Source organism: Hyaloscypha bicolor (genome assembly GCF_002865645.1).
Source record: "Hyaloscypha bicolor E unplaced genomic scaffold K444scaffold_92, whole genome shotgun sequence".
Taxonomy (NCBI): Eukaryota; Fungi; Ascomycota; class Leotiomycetes; order Helotiales; family Hyaloscyphaceae; genus Hyaloscypha; species Hyaloscypha bicolor.
In genome coordinates this window covers 129,072-150,338 of record NW_020194594.1, presented here as the reverse complement: position 1 = coordinate 150,338, position 21,267 = coordinate 129,072, and the positions used below count along the sequence as shown (strand labels likewise).

Sequence of the window (21,267 nt, the reverse complement as noted above, 5' to 3'; positions counted from 1 at the left end):
TCTAGTCTACTAGTCGAGTCACTAATGGGACGCGAGGTCACATGACCATATCCCGTATCCCATGTCCTATTACCCATGTCCCGTGTCCCGTGTCTCGTGACTACGCACGTGACTCCCAAAGGAATAGCTATACTAATACTTAATAACCTAACTATTTTATTAGATTTCTTAAATAATAGCTATTTCGAATAATACTAGAATATTATATAATATCTTATAATATTCTCTAGACTATGTAATAGGCACACGTGATGGCGCATAGACAGGTATTAGATATCGTGAATCTAGTTTCCTATTTTGGGTATAGCTTGCAATCGGAATTATATGAATTATATGAGATTTCCTAATTAAGTAAAGGGCTTTATATACCTGGCTAAGTACTAGGGAATATATAGGGAAATGCTCCTAGCTTTGGAAGAGGTATTAATTAGTCTCTTATTAGAATTAATTCTTGGAATTAGTTATACTTACAAGTATTACTCCGTAGCTTACTTATCTTAACTACTTATATATTACCCTACTATTACGTGCCTTATATTCTAATTAATCTAATCTTCGGGAAATAGTTTATTATGAGGTAGTTAAGCTATTAATAGACAAAACCACTAATGGCTAGAGTATTAACTAGAAGAAGTGCCTCTACTATTACTAGGGTAACCTAGTCGGGTATCCAGGGGAGCGCCTAGTTAGCTACTCTAGCTACCGCCTAATTAGGAGAAGGAAGTAGAACTCAGATATTTCTAGAACTAGCTAGTAGGATAATAATAATAGAAAAGCTAGTAATAGCTCATTATCGTATTACTAAGTTAGAAGCAGAGATATAATAGAGGGAGAATCTAGAGAATTTAGAAGCTCAGATTTACTATCTTAAGAATATTTGGATACTTATTATAGAACCTATTATACTACTAGTAATATATTTAGTTTATAAGGCTCCAAAAACCCGAGAATTACTAACTTATAAGGGAAAGAGTATTAAGGAAGCCCAGGACTTCTTCTACTAAGTAGAGCTAAAATAGTATAAAAACGGCGGGATTACCTGGGCTACAGATATAGTAAAGGTTATATATTATACTTTCTACTTTAAGAATATAGCTAGGAATATCTGGAAATATAGGAAGTAATTAGTGAGCATTAATACTACGAATTGGGAGACCTTTATTAAGTTTATAAAGGATTCTATCTTGGATCCGGAGAATTATAGTAATAATACTCTTACTAAGTTCAAGGATATAAAATAGTAGCCAGGTTAGAGTATCCAAAGCTTTATATCCTACTTGGATAGCCTATTAGATAACTTGGGATATACGAGTTTATTATAAGAGCAGGACAACTTATTTAGTAGCTTGAGGCAAGAGATTCGAGACGAGATTAATTACTAAGGGAATACTCTATAAGAAAGGGAGAAGCTTATTTCTGCGGCCATAAGAGTCAAGAATAACTTAAACTAGTCTACTTGATAGGAATATAATAATAAGCTAATAGGTTAATAAAAAAAAGGAAATTAGAGAAAGGAAAAAGGAAATAATAAAGGGAAACGGAAGAGAAATATATCCCCGTTACGAGGTTCATATAACCGGGATAGCAAAAGTATAGTAACGGGGTCTAATATAGTACCCGTATCGGGATCTATAAGACCGGATATAACTTGCTTTATTTGCCAGAAGAAGGGTTACTATATTACTATTTGCCCAAATTAGGGAAAACCGACTTACTATAATTATAATAAGTCTGGCTATAAGGCATATAAGTATCCAGAATTAAAGAAGCCAGGAAACGGGTATATCCCGTAATAGTTATACTTATTTATACTATAGAGGGCAAGGCCCCTAAAACGAGAATAGTAATTAAGGTTACTATTAAGATAAGGAAAGGTAAGTAAAGAATTAGAGTATTAGTTAACTCGGGTATAGAGGCTAATTATATAAAGAGGAAATTAGCCTTAGATATAGGTATTCCGTTAATATTAAGGGCAATTCCCTTATTCTTACTAGAGGAAAGAAGGATTTATTTATATAGAGATTATATTCTTGGGATTACTACCGAGAATATACTAGGGAACTAAAGAAAGACTAATATATACTTTATATTATATGATTTCGATCTAAACTATATTAATATAATACTTGGATTCCTATAGCTTTACTAGGTTAACTCCCTGATTTCCTTTAGGGAGATAATATAAAGATACTAGATTTGACTATAGAAGATTAAAGTTCTAAATACCAGGAAATTTACTAAAGTAGTAAAGTATAAGGCATATGTTTTTCTATTAATTACCTATCCTATAATAGATAGCTAAAGAATTACTACTATTACTATAAATAGAATAGCTATACTTTCCAGAAAGTATTAGGACCTTTTCCGAGTATTCTTTATAAAGGCTATAGGCATACTGCCCGACTACTATATAATAAAGTATTATATAGATCTGGAACCAGGATTCCAACTATTATATAGTCCTATATATGCTTTGTCAGAAAGGAAGCTTAAAGTCCTTCGGGAATATCTTAATACTAGCTTAGAGAAGGAATAAATCCGTTATTTTATTAGCCTAGCTAGTACCCTAATTATATTTGTTCTAAAGAAAGAAGGCGGCCTATATCTATATATTAACTACCGGGATCTAAATAGAATTATTATTAAGAACTAAATGCCATTACTACTTATTAGTAAGATAATAGACAGGCTTTATAAAGCAAAGGTATATATAAAGCTAGACTTAAAAAATACTTACTATTAGTTATAAATACGGGAAAGTAATAAGTAAAAGATAGTATTCCGAATATACTATAGATATTTTGAGTACTATATTATATCCTTTAAACTATCTAATACTCCGGTAATATTTCAGGCATATATTAACTATATATTAGTGGGCCTTATAGACATTATTTATATAGTCTATCTAGATAATATTTTAATTTATTTAGAGAACCTAGAATAGTATATAATAGTAGTCCGATATATACTCGAGTAGTTATAGTAATACTAGCTCTTTATAAACTTGGCAAAATACGAGTTTAATATAGAGAGAATAGAGTTTCTGGGATTTATAATTAGCCCAGATAATATAGAAATAGAGGCTAGCCGGGTTATAGCTATTAGGAAATAGCCGGCCCCAAAAAATAATATCCGAGAAGTCCAAGTATTCCTGGATTTTACTAACTTTTACTAGAGGTTTATTTATAGATATTCCAGGGTAGTAAAAGGGTTAACTAATTTACTAAAAACTAGCGGAAAACTACTATATTAGTTTAGCTAGACGGATGAGGTAAATAAGGCTTTTAGGAAGCTATAAATTATATTTATAATAGTACTAATTCTTTATTATTTTGACCTAGCCTTAAAGATTTATATAGAAACGAATACTTCAGGATTTATAATTATAAGTATAATTTCCTAGCTCTTTAGTAAAGAGGTAGAAGCCAGGTAATACCCTATTATTTTCTATTTAAAAAAGATAACTATAATTAAGAGTAAATATAAGATATATAACTCTGAACTCTTGGCCATTATTCTAGTATTCCGTACTTGGTAGTATTACCTAGTATATACCCGGTATACTATTATTATTAAGACAGATTATAATAATTTGAAATACTTTATAACTAAGAGAAAACTAAATAGTTAATAGATAAGATAGGCAAAGGAGCTAGCTGCCTTTAACTTTGTCTTAGAGTACCGGCCAGAGTATAATAATTCCGCTAATGGGCTATTAAGGAGGCCAGACTTTATAGTAGATATAAATAAAGATACTTTATTACCTATATTTTATAATAAGCTATAGAATACAGAATAGAGAATCCTATAGATAGCGGTAATAGGACGCTATACTATCCCTATAATACCGTAATATAAGGCCCAGAAAAGAGAAGGTAGGCACTTCTCGATTAGTGAGATACTAAGGAATTCTAAAGAGGAAGTCTATTTTAGTAACGGAATAGTACCGGAGATACTACTACTTGAGCCTATTACTAGTATAGCTGGTTATAAATAGTATATACTATGGATTCTAGCTATATGGGTAGCTGGGTCCGAAATAGTATACGAGAAAAGCAGAGAGATATTACTTGAATTACTATTATAGTACTAAAGGCTTAATCTATTAGTATAATACTAGTAGTATAAATAGTTCTTAAAAAGAACCTTTACTAGAGCTATTAAGACTTGGGAACTTAATATATCTGGGTTATTAAGATATTAGGGCGCTATTTATATACCAAATAAGCTGCCTCTTAAAAAAGAATTATTATAAGCTAACTATAATAATTCTATAGGTAGGTATTTTGGTACTAGTAAGATACTAGAGATCCTCTAGAGAAAGTACTTCTGGCAAAATATAAGAAAGAATATAAAAGACTATATTAGAACTTGTCTTATATATTAATAGACTAAGGTAAAGAGATATCTGCTATATAATATACTTAGTTTATTTCTCCTCTCCTCTAAGCCATAGCAAGAAATTACTATAGACTTTATTACGGGACTGCCCCCTTTTAGGTTTTATAGTAAAGTATATAATTCTATACTTATTATTATTAATAGATATACGAAAATAATATAATATATTCCGACTACTAAAAAGGTCTCGGCTCTTGAGCTAGTAGAGCTATTTATATACCATATTATTAAAGACTTTGGCACGCCTATAGATATAATCTCTAATAGAGGATCTGTTTTTATAAGTAAGTTCTAGTTAAGTCTGTATTTCTACTTAAAGATTTAATAATAGCTAAGTATAGTATTTTACCCATAAACTAATAAATAAACAAAGAATCTAAACCAAACTCTAGAATAATATTTGAGGTACTATACTAGCTACTAATAGAATAACTAGGTAGTAAAGCTTACTCTTATAGAATTTACATATAATAACTCTATATATTTAATAATAGGAATATTCCTATTCTATATCTTATATGAATTCCATCCCAGTATTAAACTATATATTAAGGATAATATTCCAGAAGAAGGGGTACTAGTAATATAGGAAAGAGTATAAAGGATTTAAGTAAAACGGGAGGCACTAGAGAAATAATAGCAAGAAATAGTAGATATATAGAAAAAGTACTATAATAAGAAATATATTAATAAGGAATTCAAGATATATAATAAAGTCATGCTTTATATAAAGAATATTTAATAGCTATGACCTAGTATAAAGCTAGCGAATAGATATCTCGGCCCTTTTAAAGTTCTGGAAGTTATAGGAATATATAGATAGGTATACTACTTGAAATTACCGCTATTATATTAGATCCATAATATTTTCTATATTTCCCTCTTAGAACCATAATACCCGCAAGCTAGTATTATAGTAGAACCAGAGCCGGTCAAGATCGAGGGCAAAGAGGAATTCGAAATAGAATCTATTATGGCCTATAAAGAGGGCAGAAAAGGAAGAGAGTATCTCATTTATTAGAAGGGCTACTTACTAGCGGATAATATATGGGAACTACTAAGTAATCTGGAGAATATAGCTCAAGAATTACAAGAATACTTGAAAAAGAGTAATATTATAATACTATTAGCCAAATAGAGGCATAAAAGATAAACGCTTTTATTAGGAAACTATTAAAAAACTATATATTTATTCTTGGAAAAACTATATAAAAATTATTAAAAACTCTAATTTCTGTATCCTATAAATATTTTACTCTTGCGACTACTCTCTACTATCCTTATTATTATCCTTATTAGGATTCTCTCGAGAAACAGGTAGCAAATTAGCCTATAAAGCTATTAGCTATTAGCAAGAAACGAGGAAGAAGTAAGCTTACTTAATACTAAAGAATATTAACCATATTATTAAGAGTACTTTATACTTGCACTAAGCTAGTGAGAATTACTTAACTTATTTCTTGGATTATTAGGGAAATCCGTTAGCCTCAAATAATAGCTTTAATACGAGAAATATATATAGTTTAGTATAGAAAAAAGGCAGTAATAGCCTTCTTTCTTTCGGGCAAAGGATAAGGAAGATACTTATATATATTAATGGCTTAAAAAAGGCAGTTTAACCATATTATATATGCTTGAGAAACCTTAAATAGTATTAGAATAAGGAATAAAAGAAGAAATTTATAACTTATAGGATTATACTTCTTATTCTTAGAGCGGTAATAATTATATACCGAGTAATTATTACTCTTAATATAAGTGAGGTCGGGAAACTTGGTAATATTCTTAGAATATTAAAGATAGTAAGGGCAAATTAAGGATATAGGAGTATTAGTCAAACGGGTAGTAATAGGCTAATAAGTACTAAGAGAAGTATTTATCTTAATAAATAAAGAAGTAGAAGAGGAAATTAGAAAGGAACTTAAATAAAGCTTAAATAAGGCTTAAAGGAGCTTAAAGGAGCTTAAAGAAGGCTTAAAGAAGAAAGGCAAGGGATAAAGAGAAGCTAGGTATAATATTATAATTAAGGAAAAGAAAGGTTAGTTAGTGGAAAAAGAGAGGCCTTTTTATAATACCCTCTTCCCAAATAGTAATTACGAATTCGGAACCGGCTCTATACCAGAAATACCCAGAAAATTCCAAAGAAAGGATTTATAAATAAACCAGAAGATCAGATTAACTTTTCCAAGCTCTTGGGCCTATAGAGTAATAATTTATTCGCAAATAGAGGCTAAGTTGGGATTTACGAACTAATTAGGAGATCGGATAAGCTTTATATCTAATAGTATATACTATATTCGTACTACCTTTATGAGGGGGAATCGCTAGAGGCAATTTGCAAACTAGCTAGGAAGGGTTAGTAAACTATATCCTTAACTCTATTACCTGGTATAATAATAGGGTAATTATAGGGAGTCTTTAGAGAAAGCTAGCGGCCAGGAAAGTTTCAGGGGGATATTTGTAAAGCTATTTGTAGTTTTCCCAGGCCTCTTGGAAATAAGGGCCCAGAGGGGGAGTTAATATAATAGGTATATGTAATGGCGTATAGACAGGTATTAGATATTATAGATCTAGTTTCCTATTTTGGGTATAGCTTGCAATCGGAATCATATGGATCGCATGGGATTTCCTAATTAAGTAAAGGGCTTTGCATGCCTGGCTAAGTACTAGGGAATATATAGGGAGACGCTTCTAGCTTTGAAAGGGGCATTAATTAGTCTCTTGTTGGAATTAATTCTTGGAATCAGTTATACTTGCAAGTATTACTCCGTAGCTTACTTACCTTAACTACTTGTGTATTACCCTGCTATTACGTGCCTTATAGACTAAAAGAAATATCTAGAATCAAGTTTTAAAAATTAAATAAAAAAAGCTTTAAATTATAATATAAGAGATTAGTTACTATAAAGAGTTATATTTAAAATATATCTGCCTTAGCTTATTATTAATAATTAAAATAAAGGAAAATTATTATTAAAAAGCTATATAATAAGATTAGATATATAAGAAAAAAGAATATCTTTTACTTAATAGCTAGTTATTATTACTAGGAAAATTATTATAACTATATATAGAAATATATTAATATTTATAAGATTTATTAGTATAAAACTAAAAGAAAATAAAAAGAAGTTCTATATTTAATAAAAGCTATATTTAATAAAAGCTATATTTAATAAAAGCTATATTTAATAAAAGCTATATTTAATAAAAGCTATATTTCTTTTCTATTACCTTAGAATTAATATAATTAAACTACTAGATTATAAAGAATATAACTTATTAGTTATTACTAGAAATAACTTCTCAGAATAGGTTAAGGCTAGATTTTTAAAAAACCTAACTAGTAAGAAGATTACTAAGTTTATTTAGGAAGAAATTATTTATAAATATAGTTTATTTAAATAACTTAAGATAAATAGTAAATTAGAATTTAAAAAAGTAGTAATTTAAGAATTTAATAAGCTAGAAATTAATAGAATTATTATTTTAGCCTATAACTTCAAGGAAAATAGTATAATTAAAAAAAATATTAATTAATTATTTAAATACTTATTATACTTATAATAAATAAAAAGAAGCCTTAGATAAATTTATTACTATTTATTTTATTTACTAATCGAGTTACTATATATAAACTAACTGGATTTATTTTCTTTTATATAATTTATAGTAAAGAAGCTATATTATTTATTAAAATATACTTTCTAACTTAGAGAATACTTAGATAAAATAAAGTTTATAATAGGAAAACGCTTCTGGAAATATATATAAAATAAATATAAATAAGAAATAAAGATATTAAAGAAGCCAGAATAAAAAAGAATAAATAATATTAAAAAAGAAAAGAGTAATTTAATATTATTTATTAGATTTATTTAAAGTCTATTTCCGAAAAAAATCTGGTTCTTATATATAATATTAAATTAATAAATTAAGACAAGTTAAGAAATATAAAGCTATTATATTACTAGCTTAGCCTATATAAAATAAGATATATAGATTAATTAAAAGGATATTATATACTAGAAGAACTTAATAGTATTATATTCTAAAGAATATATATCGGGAATTAATTTAAGTAATTTATTAAAAGAAATAAATTCTGGTATTTCCCTAAAAATAAAGTTAATAGTAAGTATATATCTGTAAATAAATATTTTAAGATAGATATAGAACTAGAAAAAAAAGTAGTTATAAAGTATTATAAGTAAAATAGTATTTAGGAAATTAAGAAAGCTACTAGTATTATTATATATATTCTAGAATTACTAGAATTAGAAAAAGTAAAGTATATTTCTTTTATAAAAAACTAGAAGAAAGTATTTAATAATAAAAGCTTTTCCTAACCTGAAATAAAGCTTATTATTTTTAATTTTTTATATATCTTTTATTTTTTCTTCTAACTATTATTTATAACTTTTAAAAAATATTATTATTAAACTACTATTCTAGAAATTAGATAAACTTTATTATTACTTATTTCTTATTATTATCTAATTATTATTATTAGATAATATTCTTAATATATAAAATTCTATTATTAGATCTTGAGAATTAAATATAAAGTATTTCTTTTAATATAAAAATAAATAAGAAATTAAGAAATTATTTTACGAATTCTTAACTCCGAATTATAATAATAAATAGTAACTATATTTAGAGATAAAGAGAAAAGAAAAGAAAAAAGAGAGCCTTTTATATATATTTTACTAAACTAGAAATCTTTTAAAAGTATTACTTGCCTTTTTAACTAGCTATTCTTATGGCTTATACTAGTCTAAAGCTTAATTATAATATTTATAGATCTTAACTTTAATTTAAACTACTATTATAAGTTTCCTTATAATATCTAAATAAACTTTCTAATTAGAAGTTATATATAATTAGAATAGCTAAACTAGAAGTCCTATAAGAGAAAAGAAAAACCTTATTAAATCTAATAGTTATTTCTAAAAATATTTAATAATATATAATTCTAGGAATTTTTTAGATATTAAATAAACTAGATTTATTTATTTAAAGCCTATCTTATACTAGAAAACCTATTTCTTTTCCTATATACTTATAGCTATATTTAAGGTATATACTATAACTATTTTAAAAGTATATATTAAAGCTTAGTTAGTATATTATATATTTCTATTTCTATAAAAAACTTCTCCTATATAGAATTCTTTCTCTAACTATAATACTATTTTATTACTAGAAACTAGTTACTTTTTTAAAAAGCTAATATAATTTACTAATTCTTATTATTAATCTATTTCTTATTATTAAATATTATCTAAATAATTCCTATATTTTTAATACTAATTCGGAATATCTAATCTTTTTATATTTTATATTAACTATTTTAAATTTAATAATAGTATTATAAACCCTATTTATATTATCTTATAATTTTTCTTTTTATATATTTTAATACTTTTAGTATTACTTTTATAAATATAAATATAATTTTAAAGTTCTAACTAATTAAATAGTTTTATATTATATAAAGTCGATTTTAATAAGTACTAAATAAATATAATTAGCTTTCGGAAGAAATACGAATTAGTTTTAAAAGAAATAATATCTTATTCTAAATTATTTCTTAATTCTATTATTTTGACTTTTTTTCTATTAATACTTATTTTATATTTTCCTAATATCTTTAGTATATTTATATATCTTACCTTTTATATATTTCCTATATTATTTCCCTTCTTTTATATTATTCTTTAAGTTAATAGAAATATCTCTAAATAAATAAGAAATTAGAATATATTTATATTATAAAATTTTCATTATTTCTTTTTATATTCTAATATTTTAGATACTATTATTATATTTATATTTCTATTATATTACTTTCTTATTTCTCTATTATTACTATTTAGTTTAACCTGCCTTAATTATTTCCTTAATTATATTTCCTTAAATATATATATTTATATTTTTTTCTATAATAGAAGTTTAACTTTATATTTTACCTTCTATAATTATCTCTAATTTATAATTATATTACCTTAAATATATCTAATTTATTATACTTACTTTCTCTATTATATATACTACTATTTTAGCTTTGTTTTCTTACTAGAAAGAAAGAAAAACTCGAATATATATAATACTTTTATATAATTTAAGATTATTTCAATTTATTTTTTATTTTAAAATATACTTAAAAGAAATTCTTATAATTTCAAAAACCTTTAACTCTATAATTTATAACTATTATATTAATAATATCTTTATAACTTATTAAGAATAATAAAATAGCCAAAGTATAAATTTCTTAAGCTAGTAAAATATAATAGCTAGTTCTTATAAGCTATAATATTATTAAAAGCCTATAAATTAATAGTATTAAAGTTTAGAGTATTAAAGAAGTTTGGGTAGTTATAGAAGGCTTACTAATATTAGAAAAGATAGCTATAATTACCGAATTTAATATAAATATCCTAAATAAACTAAATAATATATATAATAAGCTCTTAAAATAAAAGACCTTTATTAGAAACAAAACTAGACTAGAATTAACTAAGAAAGAGCTAAAGAACTATTAAGCTAATAATAGAAAATTCGAGAATATTATTAAAGGCATTTCTAAAGGTAAATAAGAGAAGCTTAATAAGATTAAGATTATAGTAAATAATCTAGAAACTAAGAATCAGAATAGAATTATATTATATAATAAAGCTTTTAGCTAATATATTAATAATATTTATAATAATCTTAGTAAAAATATCTATAAGAAATTATACTTTTTTTTAAGATAAAAGCTTTAGTATATAAAGCTATTTAGTTAATTAATAAAGCTATTTTAAAGTATATTAAGGATAAGAAGTATTAAAATACTAGTATATTTATTAAATTAGATATTATTAAAATATTTAAGTATATTAAAGCTATTTCGGAACCTAAAGAATTAGAGTTTAAGCTACTATTAGCTAATAATCTTAAGGCTAAATAATATATCTTTAATACTTCCGGAATCCTAATTAAAGAAGTTTATAGTAATAAGCCTTTTCCTGCTTTCTAAGATAAGCCTAAAGAATAGGCTCCTATTATAATTTTAGCTTTAACTTAATTAGATCTAGCTAAGAAAAATAAAGCTAATTTAATAAAGCCTAGTAAGAAAACTACTAGTAAGGCTAGTAGAACTAGTATAACTAGATAAAAAGAACCTGGCAAGAATAGAAAGTAAACTAAGCCTAAAGCTTTTAATAAATAGTAGAAATCTGAGTATTAGACTAAGTATAAGATTAGTAAAATAAAGAAAAGTAAAGAGAAATCCTTTATTCTAAAAAGAAAAATATTATCTAGAAAGATTTCCGTAATTATATTTAGAACCAAGAAGTAAAAAACTAAGGATATTAAGTTCAGAGAACTTAATAAAGGCATTTAGTATATTTATAAAATACTAACTAAATAGAAGTTAATACTTACTTAGTAAGATAAATATACTTTTAAGGAAATATATAGTAGTATTATAAAACCTATTTATAAGTAAGAATATTATAGGATTAATAATAAATTCCTTAAAGCTTCTTATATAGGATATATTTAGTAACTTGCTAATATTTTCTCTATTAATATGCGAGATATTAAGAATATTCTAAAGCTAGTTACTAAGATTTATAAAGTTACTAAAAATAAGAAATATATTTCCATTACTTAAATAAATAAGGAAATATGGAATTTCTTTTTTAAAACCTAGGAAATTAAGTAATATAAATATAAGTACCGTATTTCTAATTAATTCCGCCCTAATTTATAGTTCTAATTTAATACTATAGTTCCTATTCCTGAATCTAGTACTATTAATCTAGGTATAAATAGCTATATTTATAAGAAGAATTATTTAAAGTAAATTAAAAAGCTTAGTATTCAAGAACTCTTAATAGAGGAATAGAAATATTATAGTTTTATTTCCGAAAAAATAATATATTAATATATAAAGATCTTAGTAATAGTTATTTTACTTTAGCCTCTTAACTTTTAATAATAGATCTATTAATATAGCTCGGATTTTACGAGATATTAAATAAGTACCCTATTTATCTAGTTATTTACCCTTAGCTAGCCTAATACTTTACTTCTAGAAATATTAATTATAATTAGTATAAAAATAATACTAAAGATCTAGCTATTACTAAAGCTTTAAATAGCGAATTCTATCTTAATAAAGAATATCGGAATATTAGCTATATTTTCCTTATAGACTATAAGAAGGCTACTATCTTTAATAAGAAGTTCTTTAAAGATATTAATTACTTCTTTATTTCTAATAAATTTAAGCTAGAAATAGCTAAGGAAATAAGTAAGTATTTACTAAAGATAATAGAAGAAAAGACTTTGAATATAGTCTATTTAACTAGATAAATAAATGCTTTTAGCTAGGTAATCTATAAGTCTGGAATTATAGGAAAGTATTAATTCTTAGATAATATATAAGTTAAAGAATAGCTTAATAATAATTTGCTATTTAATAGGCCTTTTATTATAGTTCTAATAAGTCTAGTTATTATTAAGGATAGAATATACGAAAATAAAGTCTTCTATAAGGTTATTAAAGCCTCTTATCTAGAGCTTTCTCCTCTTACTAAAAGTTAATTTAAAAATATAATAGATAATACGAAATTCGAAAAAGCTATTTATTTGAAGTATATTAGTATAATTTATAATATAATTTACTATAATAAGCCTCTTTAATATCCTGTAATAAAGGTAGAAATTAAATAATAATTAAAGGCGGATACTAATTAATATAGAGAACTATATTAGATTTAGTATAAGAATATAGCTAAGCGGATTCGGATTATCTTTAAGCAAGTTCGGAAATATGAAATAAGACTATTTAAGGGTAATAAGTCTTATTTTAGGTATACGGAGGAGAAATTAGATTAACTAATAGAGGAAGATCTTGAATATTTTATTATTTCGAACTCTAAGTAGAATTTTTCTATTATTTTTGGTACTTAGGGAACAAGTATAAATAAATAGGGGATCGGATGTAATATAGCAGGCTATACTTATTAAAAATTATATTATTTTAGCGGTTTTGAGATTTAGGTTATATAGTAAAGGCTATAGCCTTTTATATATAACTTGCGGAAATTATATAAGAAAGCTAGTTTTTCTATAGACTTAGAGAATAATCCCTTATAAGTATTTAATTAATTGAGCTTTTATATACTATATACTATTTATGCTTTACTATTTACGCTTTTGATTTATTATTTTGCTATCAAGTCACGTTTTGTGCTCTGGTGTACTTTATATGGGTTTTTGTCTTATTACAGTTTCCCTCCCACAGTATATAAAAAAACAGAGAGAGAATATAGTAAAGAGGGCAAATTCCAAAGCTCTTAAGTATTACGAGACCGGGCTCTGGGCTTGGAAAGCAGGTAGAGTGGCTCTATTCCGAGGATTCTAAACTAAGGAGGGAAGCTCGTAAGTGCGGGAGCTTGGTGTTCTAAATACTAGCCCCAGTCGTGTTGAACTAGCTAAAGCAATATAGCTAGGGTCACGTGCTTGCAATGTAAACCAAGTAAACGATACTGAATTGACTGCTGTTCTACAGTAGTAAGTAGCCCGTATATATAGCCCTGAACCCCCTAAGTCACATGTACTAAATCCCTATACCAGCTGAACCGATTACAGCTATACAGGGTATTCCAGCCGTATATGGTATTCCAGCTATACAGGGTATTCCAGCCGTACAGGGTATTCCAGCTATACAGGGTATTCCAGCCGTACAGGGTATTCCAGCTATACAGGGTATTCCAGCTGGACAGGGTATTAAGCTAGTGCACAGCCCCATAGCGTTCGGTTCCAGGGCTTACTAAGCCTATTAGGGGCCTCAGGCCCCTAATTTCAACAAGTCGCATGCGTCATCGCGGTCACGTGACGCTAAATTTACTAGTAAAGCGGCAGAGCGTAATATTAAGTATAATATTCAAGAGATTATAATTCTTTAGATCCCAAAGTAATACAGATTTAGTACGGCAATAGCTAGAATTCTAGTAAGAGTTCTGGAAAAAAAACTCTAAAGATATATGGTTTATAAGCCTTACTTTTAGTAAAAGCTAATTAAAATAGGGCTATTACTTAGCTACTAAGCATAGCGAGCTTACTACTCTCTGGCTATATAGTACCCTTAATAAAATCACCTCTCAATTAACTTATCCTAACTTACCTACTACTAGTATAACCCATAAAAAGAATAAAATCACCCTTCCTAAAGCGTTAATAAAGAAGAATAATTATAGTTTAATTATATTAGTTCAGAAAGCTAGAAGGATATCTGAGAGAGTAAAAAGAAGAGTAGCTAAGGAGCAAGTACGTGAAAATGGAGCTAGAACTAGAGAATCAGGTAATCAAGTAAAGGGGAGGGTACCAAAAAGGGCTAGGATAGCTATAGGAGCGCCTAGATATAGTGGGAGGCATGTATAGTAAAGCTTTTGCTATTTCCGAGATCTCAATATTACCCGATTAGTAAACCGCTCGTATTGACGAACGGTCGTGAACAGCTTCACTCATCCCACTCCTGCCGAACATCACTCGGCTTGCCTCCCCACCTCCTCAGCTTCGGCAGTAGTACCCCCATTGCGTACCTGAAGATGGAAATATTTGGAAAAGTCATCCTACCACAGTTGGTTGGCCCTGTAATGTTGTTTTTTTTGTGTCTTCCGCTGCCTGCTGTCCCTTAAACAAGTACCAAGGGTCAAACGTGATCCACATTTCTCAGTCCCTTTCAGTCACTTCAGCTTGAAGATTCCAATGTCACCTTCTTTCCGGCTTCTTACTGACAATATTTGACGATAAGCGTAGAGATATGGCACCAATCCGTGCTGGTTTTATCAGGCTTTCGTATAATCGGGGCTGGGCACGAAATCTCACTTCCCATGCCTTGATGCTTCAGATGACTCCCAAACCACCTGCAATCTACAATTCCACCCCTGAGTGCGCTCATAAAGCCATAGAGGAATACGAACTTCTCTCCATTTCCAAACTCCACACCCCCAAACTCGCTATCGTAGGTCTTCAAAGGCGCTTCTCCCCCGTGATCCAAAAGAGCAAGGAAGTCGTTGACTCGGAAATGCTGGTTAAGGTACTGAGTAGTACGTTTACAGGCCAGGCGCAGTATGGTGGCGGCACGGTGGTGAAGGGGTTCGAGCACAGTTTGAAGCTGGAGAGTGGCGTGGCATTGTACCGGCCTAACGCTCGCCCTAGCTCGGCTCCATATGCTGCTTTCCGCCAGGCTGTCGATAGAAGGCTGCATTTTTAACGCTTTTAGAAATGCTTTGAGATTCCCCAGAAATAAATAACGATCCAGCCAATGGAATCCGGGGCATGGGAGCCCGGAGATCTCCCATTCACGAGGCAGATTTGGGAGATAATTGGAAGTTTGACATCCATCCCGGATTCTTGGGTAAGAATCCAACTCAACTTTACCATGGATATTGGTATGATATCTCTGGAGGCATAAATATATTATAGTCGGCGTTGTGAAGAATAGTGTAGGCTCCAGCAGCTGTGCTAAATGAGAATGTCCTGCGACATAATCACGTGCTCCAGAGAAGAAACCTTCCAGAAACATAGATAAATGAAGTGAAGACTCAGATCTAACGAGCCTACCCGCGGAGAGATACATTACAGATTGCGGGCCATGAGACAACAAGTCATATACACTTGGAACAGGTGGACACGGCGGAATGGCTGCTTGCAGCGGTCATATGACATGTAGTCTACGCAGGGTGCAATGCCAGCCTACCACTACGGACTCTGCATCGCTGTACAGTGTGGAAGATTCCGGCGAGCGCGACTCATAAATAACGATACTCAAAGGATATTTTAGCCTGTTTCCTTCATCCTTCATGTTCTAGAGACTCGAATTCCGCTTTCGATGACTCTCGTTGCTTCGTTTCTGATTGGCTCAGAGCTTTGGCAGTCTCAGGAATCCACGTCCCTCCGAACCATGTTCGGCTTGCACGACTCACATCTGCGGTGTTTTACCACTGAGTTTGGATTTGGACTCGGAAACAAATTAATGCTCTTGGTAGCCGGTTCCATTCCTAATGTTGAGTTCGTAAGACACGCGCCTTGAAGATGCCATCCTTCTAGTTCTCAAATGAATCAAATATCCACCCTACTCTTTCTTTAGCCGGATGCCGACCCCAAAGTTCTTGCCATTCTAATTAACGGAAGAAACAGTACCCATATTTGCCAATATTGATAATCATCAGGAAAGAGACTCCCGAGTCGAGAGATCTTGCGTGCTTCACTGGTCAAAAGCCTTCCTCCTCTTCCCCGCAGTATCAGTATCGGAATAATCAATGGTTTCATCGGCCTTTCTTTTCCTTTGGCCTTTTTCTTGGTGCGTGGTATTGTCGCGGTGGAAGGCATCCGGATTGGGCCCGGCGTGTCCTCCGTTGACCATCGAGTTTCTCGCACTCATCTCAGTTGGGCTCCACGAAGGAGGACCGCCTTGTATCCCTTGCAAGTTAACAAAGTTCAGTCTCGATAGACTCTTTGGCAAACCGGCCAGAGGTGAGGAAGATTGGTAGGTCCTTAGAGGGGTTGGTGAAACCTGGCTCGGAGTCATTATGTTTGGATCACCAGGATACGAACTTGATACACCATCTGCTTGGTGGCTCATTTGGTGTCTTCCTGCGGGATAGGATGGTTGTGGTTGAAAGACTGCGAGTGATGCAGCTGCGATGACTTGCCCAAAAAATGTCGGGAAGGAAGAAGGTGGCTGCATTTGTGAGACCAAAGATGATCTGGGGTGCACCACTAGGTCCCTGTCAGTAACCATAAATGATGTGACAGATTCCTTGTCTCACTCGTTGCCTCTTGCCGCGTGGAAGGTTCCACCGAGGCATCATTTCCTAACGCTTCTGGATTCCAATCTTTGCCAGTAAGTACATCAACTTGAATGTCCACTTCCTTGTTGTCCAAGAATAGTAAACTTAGTAATGATTCTCATAAGAATTTAGAGAGGGTGAACTTTTGATAGGGTAGCACGTGGCAGCAGAATCTGAAACCGCACGTGACTGTAAAATAAGACACATTCTTTACGAATGTCTGGCATCGCGCGATGGCTTCCCCCTATCACGATCCTAGAGCTGGTGTTCTCGCGGAAAACAGCTGTATTCGGGTGTGTGGTGTATTACGTCTAAAGAGAGAAGAAGGAGCGGGGAGCTCGAGACTAAGATACAGGGTGCCGCGCTAAGACGCTAAAAGGTCATGTGACGACACAACACCCCCCGAATAGACGCTACCTTAGGCAGAGAAGCGTAACCATCTCTCCCCGGAAGCACTGCAATTTTAGTGTCTATAAGGACCCTGAAGTCAGCCAACAATCACGTCAGCCAGCAGCCGATTTGCTAGTGGTGTGGAGGAGAGAGGGACAATAATGGAGGGTGCGGGATTGACACGTCAGTCGAGCCGAGAACGTGCCCAGACGCCAAAGGCAATTATCATCATCTAGAATTTCGAGAGAGCAGTCTTCACTCGCGCAGAAACTCTAGATTCAAGTCCTGCGAATGCTTTTTGTGATACTAGCTTGCGGTACATCATGGTGGACCCCTTCACTGCCATCAGTATCACGAACGGCCTCCTGGCTCTATGCGATAGGGCCATCCAGTGCGGCAAGATCGTCAAGAAACTCCATGACTTGGGAGCGACAGACGAACACAAAGAGCTAGAGGAGACTGCTGACAAGATGGAAATTGTCGTCAAAGAGCTCAATTCGGCACAGATAATGGCCAAGCATCAAATGTCCAAGACAGATTTAGAGGTGGCAACGGTGATTGGCAAAATGAAGACAACATGTGTCAATCTTCGTGAGGTGCTTAGGGAGTGCAAGGCCCAAAAAGGCTCATTGCGATCCGCAATTTCTGCTACTCTCCGCACAATGCTGAAGAGCTCTGATATCACGAAGTTCCAGAAGGAATTGGAAGGCTACCGAACGAAATTAGAGACTCTTCTACTAGCCACCATTAGGTAAGCATGGCCATGGTCATCTAGAAAGGCCACAAGTTTCTGACTTACGTATCGACAGCGAGAGAGTTATAGACATGGTCGATAGGCTCGAAGACCTTAAAACGCAGATGAGCCACGAGGTTTATTCCATCAAAAGAAACCTGGAAAGAAACCTGGAGGAACTCGACGATAGTATCAAAAATGCTGGAGGCGATTTGGGACAGAAGATTGAGTCCTTAAAAGCCGCATTCCAGGAAGCTCAAGATGTGATCCGAAGAAAGCTGATCCTCGAAGCGCTCTGGTTCCCTGGTATCGATACCCGATTTCGAACCATCGGCAACGCAGAGCCGAACACCTTTGGCTGGATTTATAAAAATCCGGACAAACTCCGCGAAATGCAGCGTGATCTCGACTTGACCTTCACTGAATGGCTTGAGAGAGGCTCGGGCATCTTTCACATCGCAGGGAAAGCAGGGTCGGGTAAATCCACTTTGATGAAGTATCTCTGCGATGGCGATGAGGACCGTGAGGCTGAAATGCTATTGCATGGATGGGCAGCCTCACGCAGCAAGACTCCAATTTTCTGTAAATTCTTCTTCTATAGGGTCACGTCGGTCGAGCAACAGAAGACCTGGAAAGGCCTCATCCACAGTCTGTTGCACAGTGTCTTGCAACAGGTCCCAACTCTGGCTCCACGTTTATTCCCTAGGCAGTGGGAACAACGGAGAGACATGGTTCAAGACATATCACACCTAGAGCTTGGAGACCGAGAGATAAACAAAGCGTTCGAGATACTTTTAACCGACCGTGGGATACTTGGAGAGTATTGTATCTGCTTCTTCATCGATGGCCTCGACGAGTTTGAGCAGAGGAACCAAACTCACTACCGCCTCGCGTGCGACCTACAGAAATGGGCGAATGATTCAAAAGGGGACGTGAAGATGTGCGTTTCGAGTCGCCCTCTGCCAGAGTTCCTGAATGTCTTTCCGACATCTCAAAGAATTATGCTCCAGAATCTCACGAAAGATGATATCGAGACTCTTGTCATCAACAAATTGGTCAACAACCCGTACTTTACAAGAATGATGCAAGGGTCAAAGGAGATGAGAGAACGATGTATTGCTCTCAGAGACAAGGTTTTCGCTGAGGCAAATGGCATCTTTCTGTGGGTAGGAATGATCCTAAACCAGATCGAGATCGCCCTCGCGGAAGGTGATTCCGTGGATGTGATGGATGTGATGGAGAGGATTGTCAGAGAGTCGTCCGACAAGGACCTGGATAGCTTCTTCAAGACGATTGTCGAGTCAGTCCCAGCTCATCATCGAACGGGCTCGTACTATCTTCTCGCAGGAGCCATGAGGATGTCCGGACTTCTGATATCAGCTTCCAAGACCAAAGTCGAACTGAGGATCTTAGAAGATATCCTTCTGCCTGTGAGTAAGGAACAATTCCTAACCCTAGAACACTCTGAGCTTGTGTTCGATCTAGCGGACAAGAACAAACACTTGGCCTTTGACTCCGACGTCCTCACAAACGCCCCTCATCGACTGCGGAGATCTCGAGCCGTACGGGAAAACAGACTATCGATTCGATGCAGAGGCCTCGTCGAGGTTGACGACAACGGCCTCATTCGCTTCACCCATCGAGCTATACCGGAGTCGCTACAACACTACCTCTCAAAACACGCGGCAGAGGTGGGGCTCAGTGACGGCCGAGTTGCGGAGATGCTCACCTGGCTTGTCCTGGCAGATTCGAGCAGCCCACCTGAACGCAGGATCATCACAACTCCTTACTTGCTCCACCGCCTTAGAGAGTGTGACCTCATCGGTCACGAGAAAATCTTCCACCTCCTTCGCCGAATCGATGTCGAGCTGGGACTGGCACAGTTGGACCCCCAGTGGACAACCGAGATCCTGCACCACTTCCAGACGAATCTTCACCCGACTGGGCGAATCGTGGATGTCTTCCGCCAGTGCCAGATATTGGGTATCCACGAATACCTCGACTGGGCGCTTAACAACTATCTCAACCTGCCAAAGGACAAAAGTCGGATTCACACAATCTTGACCGACCTCCTCTTTACCGTCGGAGCGAAGAAATCATACGTTCGATCTCGCTCCGCTGAGTTCTTGGCAAGCAAACTGGTTGACATCGGCCTGACATTCGAGACGGCGGGTCTTTCAACAGACGGGACGAGCAAGCAGTACAACGTTGGCTGCCCTGCATGGATATGGTACCAATTCTTGGCCAGAGAAGTATTCTTCCAAGCAACGAGTCATGCATGGCGTCAATATCCAGGCTATAACGATTATGAGAAGCATTTCAATTGGAAGGGCATAGAGATCATGCTCAAGCTTGGAGCTGACCCTCAAGTATGGCTGGCTGAGGCCGGAGAATGGGAGAAGGGGGTGCTGACAGGAGCTGACGGAGAAGTGCTCTATAGCATATCCCCCAATGATTTTTTCTTTTATTATGAACCAGAGTTCGTCCGACTACGATATGGAAAGTCACGAATCTCCCTTGTTGATTTCATCAAGACGCACCATCCTCCAAATTGCAAAGAATTGTTGGGGCTAATCAGAGATAATCTGAAGGATAGGGATCATGTTACACGAGGCTCGGAAGATTCTTGATATCTGTCAAGTGAGGAACGCTGTCTATCCGAACCCGTATGAGCAAGACTTCCCTGGAAAGACGAATTGCTAGAATCTATATAGAAAATAGCAGGGAATTCAGGCCACTTATCCTCAGAGCTTAGTGTCAACACAGTGCCAGTTCTGAGCTACAAACAGAGAATTCCACAAGTACATGCTTCAGATCTTGAAAAGCCTTGGATGAGGGTCGCCTTTGTTGTAAATCTCATGCGTTGTGGCAGTCTGGCCGTGC

General features: G+C 33.0%; 3 protein-coding genes across 3 annotated transcripts; 2 read left to right on the top strand and 1 right to left on the bottom strand.

Annotated features, from left to right (window-relative positions):
* Positions 1–15,017: 15,017 nt before the first annotated feature.
* On the top strand, positions 15,018–15,682 carry K444DRAFT_664462 (uncharacterized protein; the record flags this gene model as incomplete). The annotated part of the gene is made up of 1 exon (XM_024886965.1): positions 15,018–15,682. The coding sequence occupies exon 1, from the start codon at positions 15,230–15,232 to the stop codon at positions 15,680–15,682; it is 453 nt and encodes a 150-aa protein (XP_024735264.1). The 5' UTR covers positions 15,018–15,229.
* Positions 15,683–16,334: 652 nt separating this feature from the next.
* K444DRAFT_664461 (uncharacterized protein) lies at positions 16,335–17,555 on the bottom strand. The gene is made up of 2 exons (XM_024886964.1): positions 17,241–17,555; positions 16,335–17,190 (listed from the first exon to the last, which is right to left on the bottom strand). Coding segments are annotated over exons 1-2 (516 nt in total). The 5' UTR covers positions 17,242–17,555; the 3' UTR covers positions 16,335–16,675.
* A 78-nt stretch (positions 17,556–17,633) lies between these two features.
* Positions 17,634–21,132, top strand: K444DRAFT_591626 (uncharacterized protein). Its single transcript, XM_024878199.1, has 2 exons — positions 17,634–18,402; positions 18,461–21,132. The coding sequence occupies exons 1-2, from the start codon at positions 17,975–17,977 to the stop codon at positions 21,012–21,014; spliced, it is 2,982 nt and encodes a 993-aa protein (XP_024735262.1). The 5' UTR covers positions 17,634–17,974; the 3' UTR covers positions 21,015–21,132.
* The last annotated feature ends 135 nt before the right edge of the window (positions 21,133–21,267 follow it).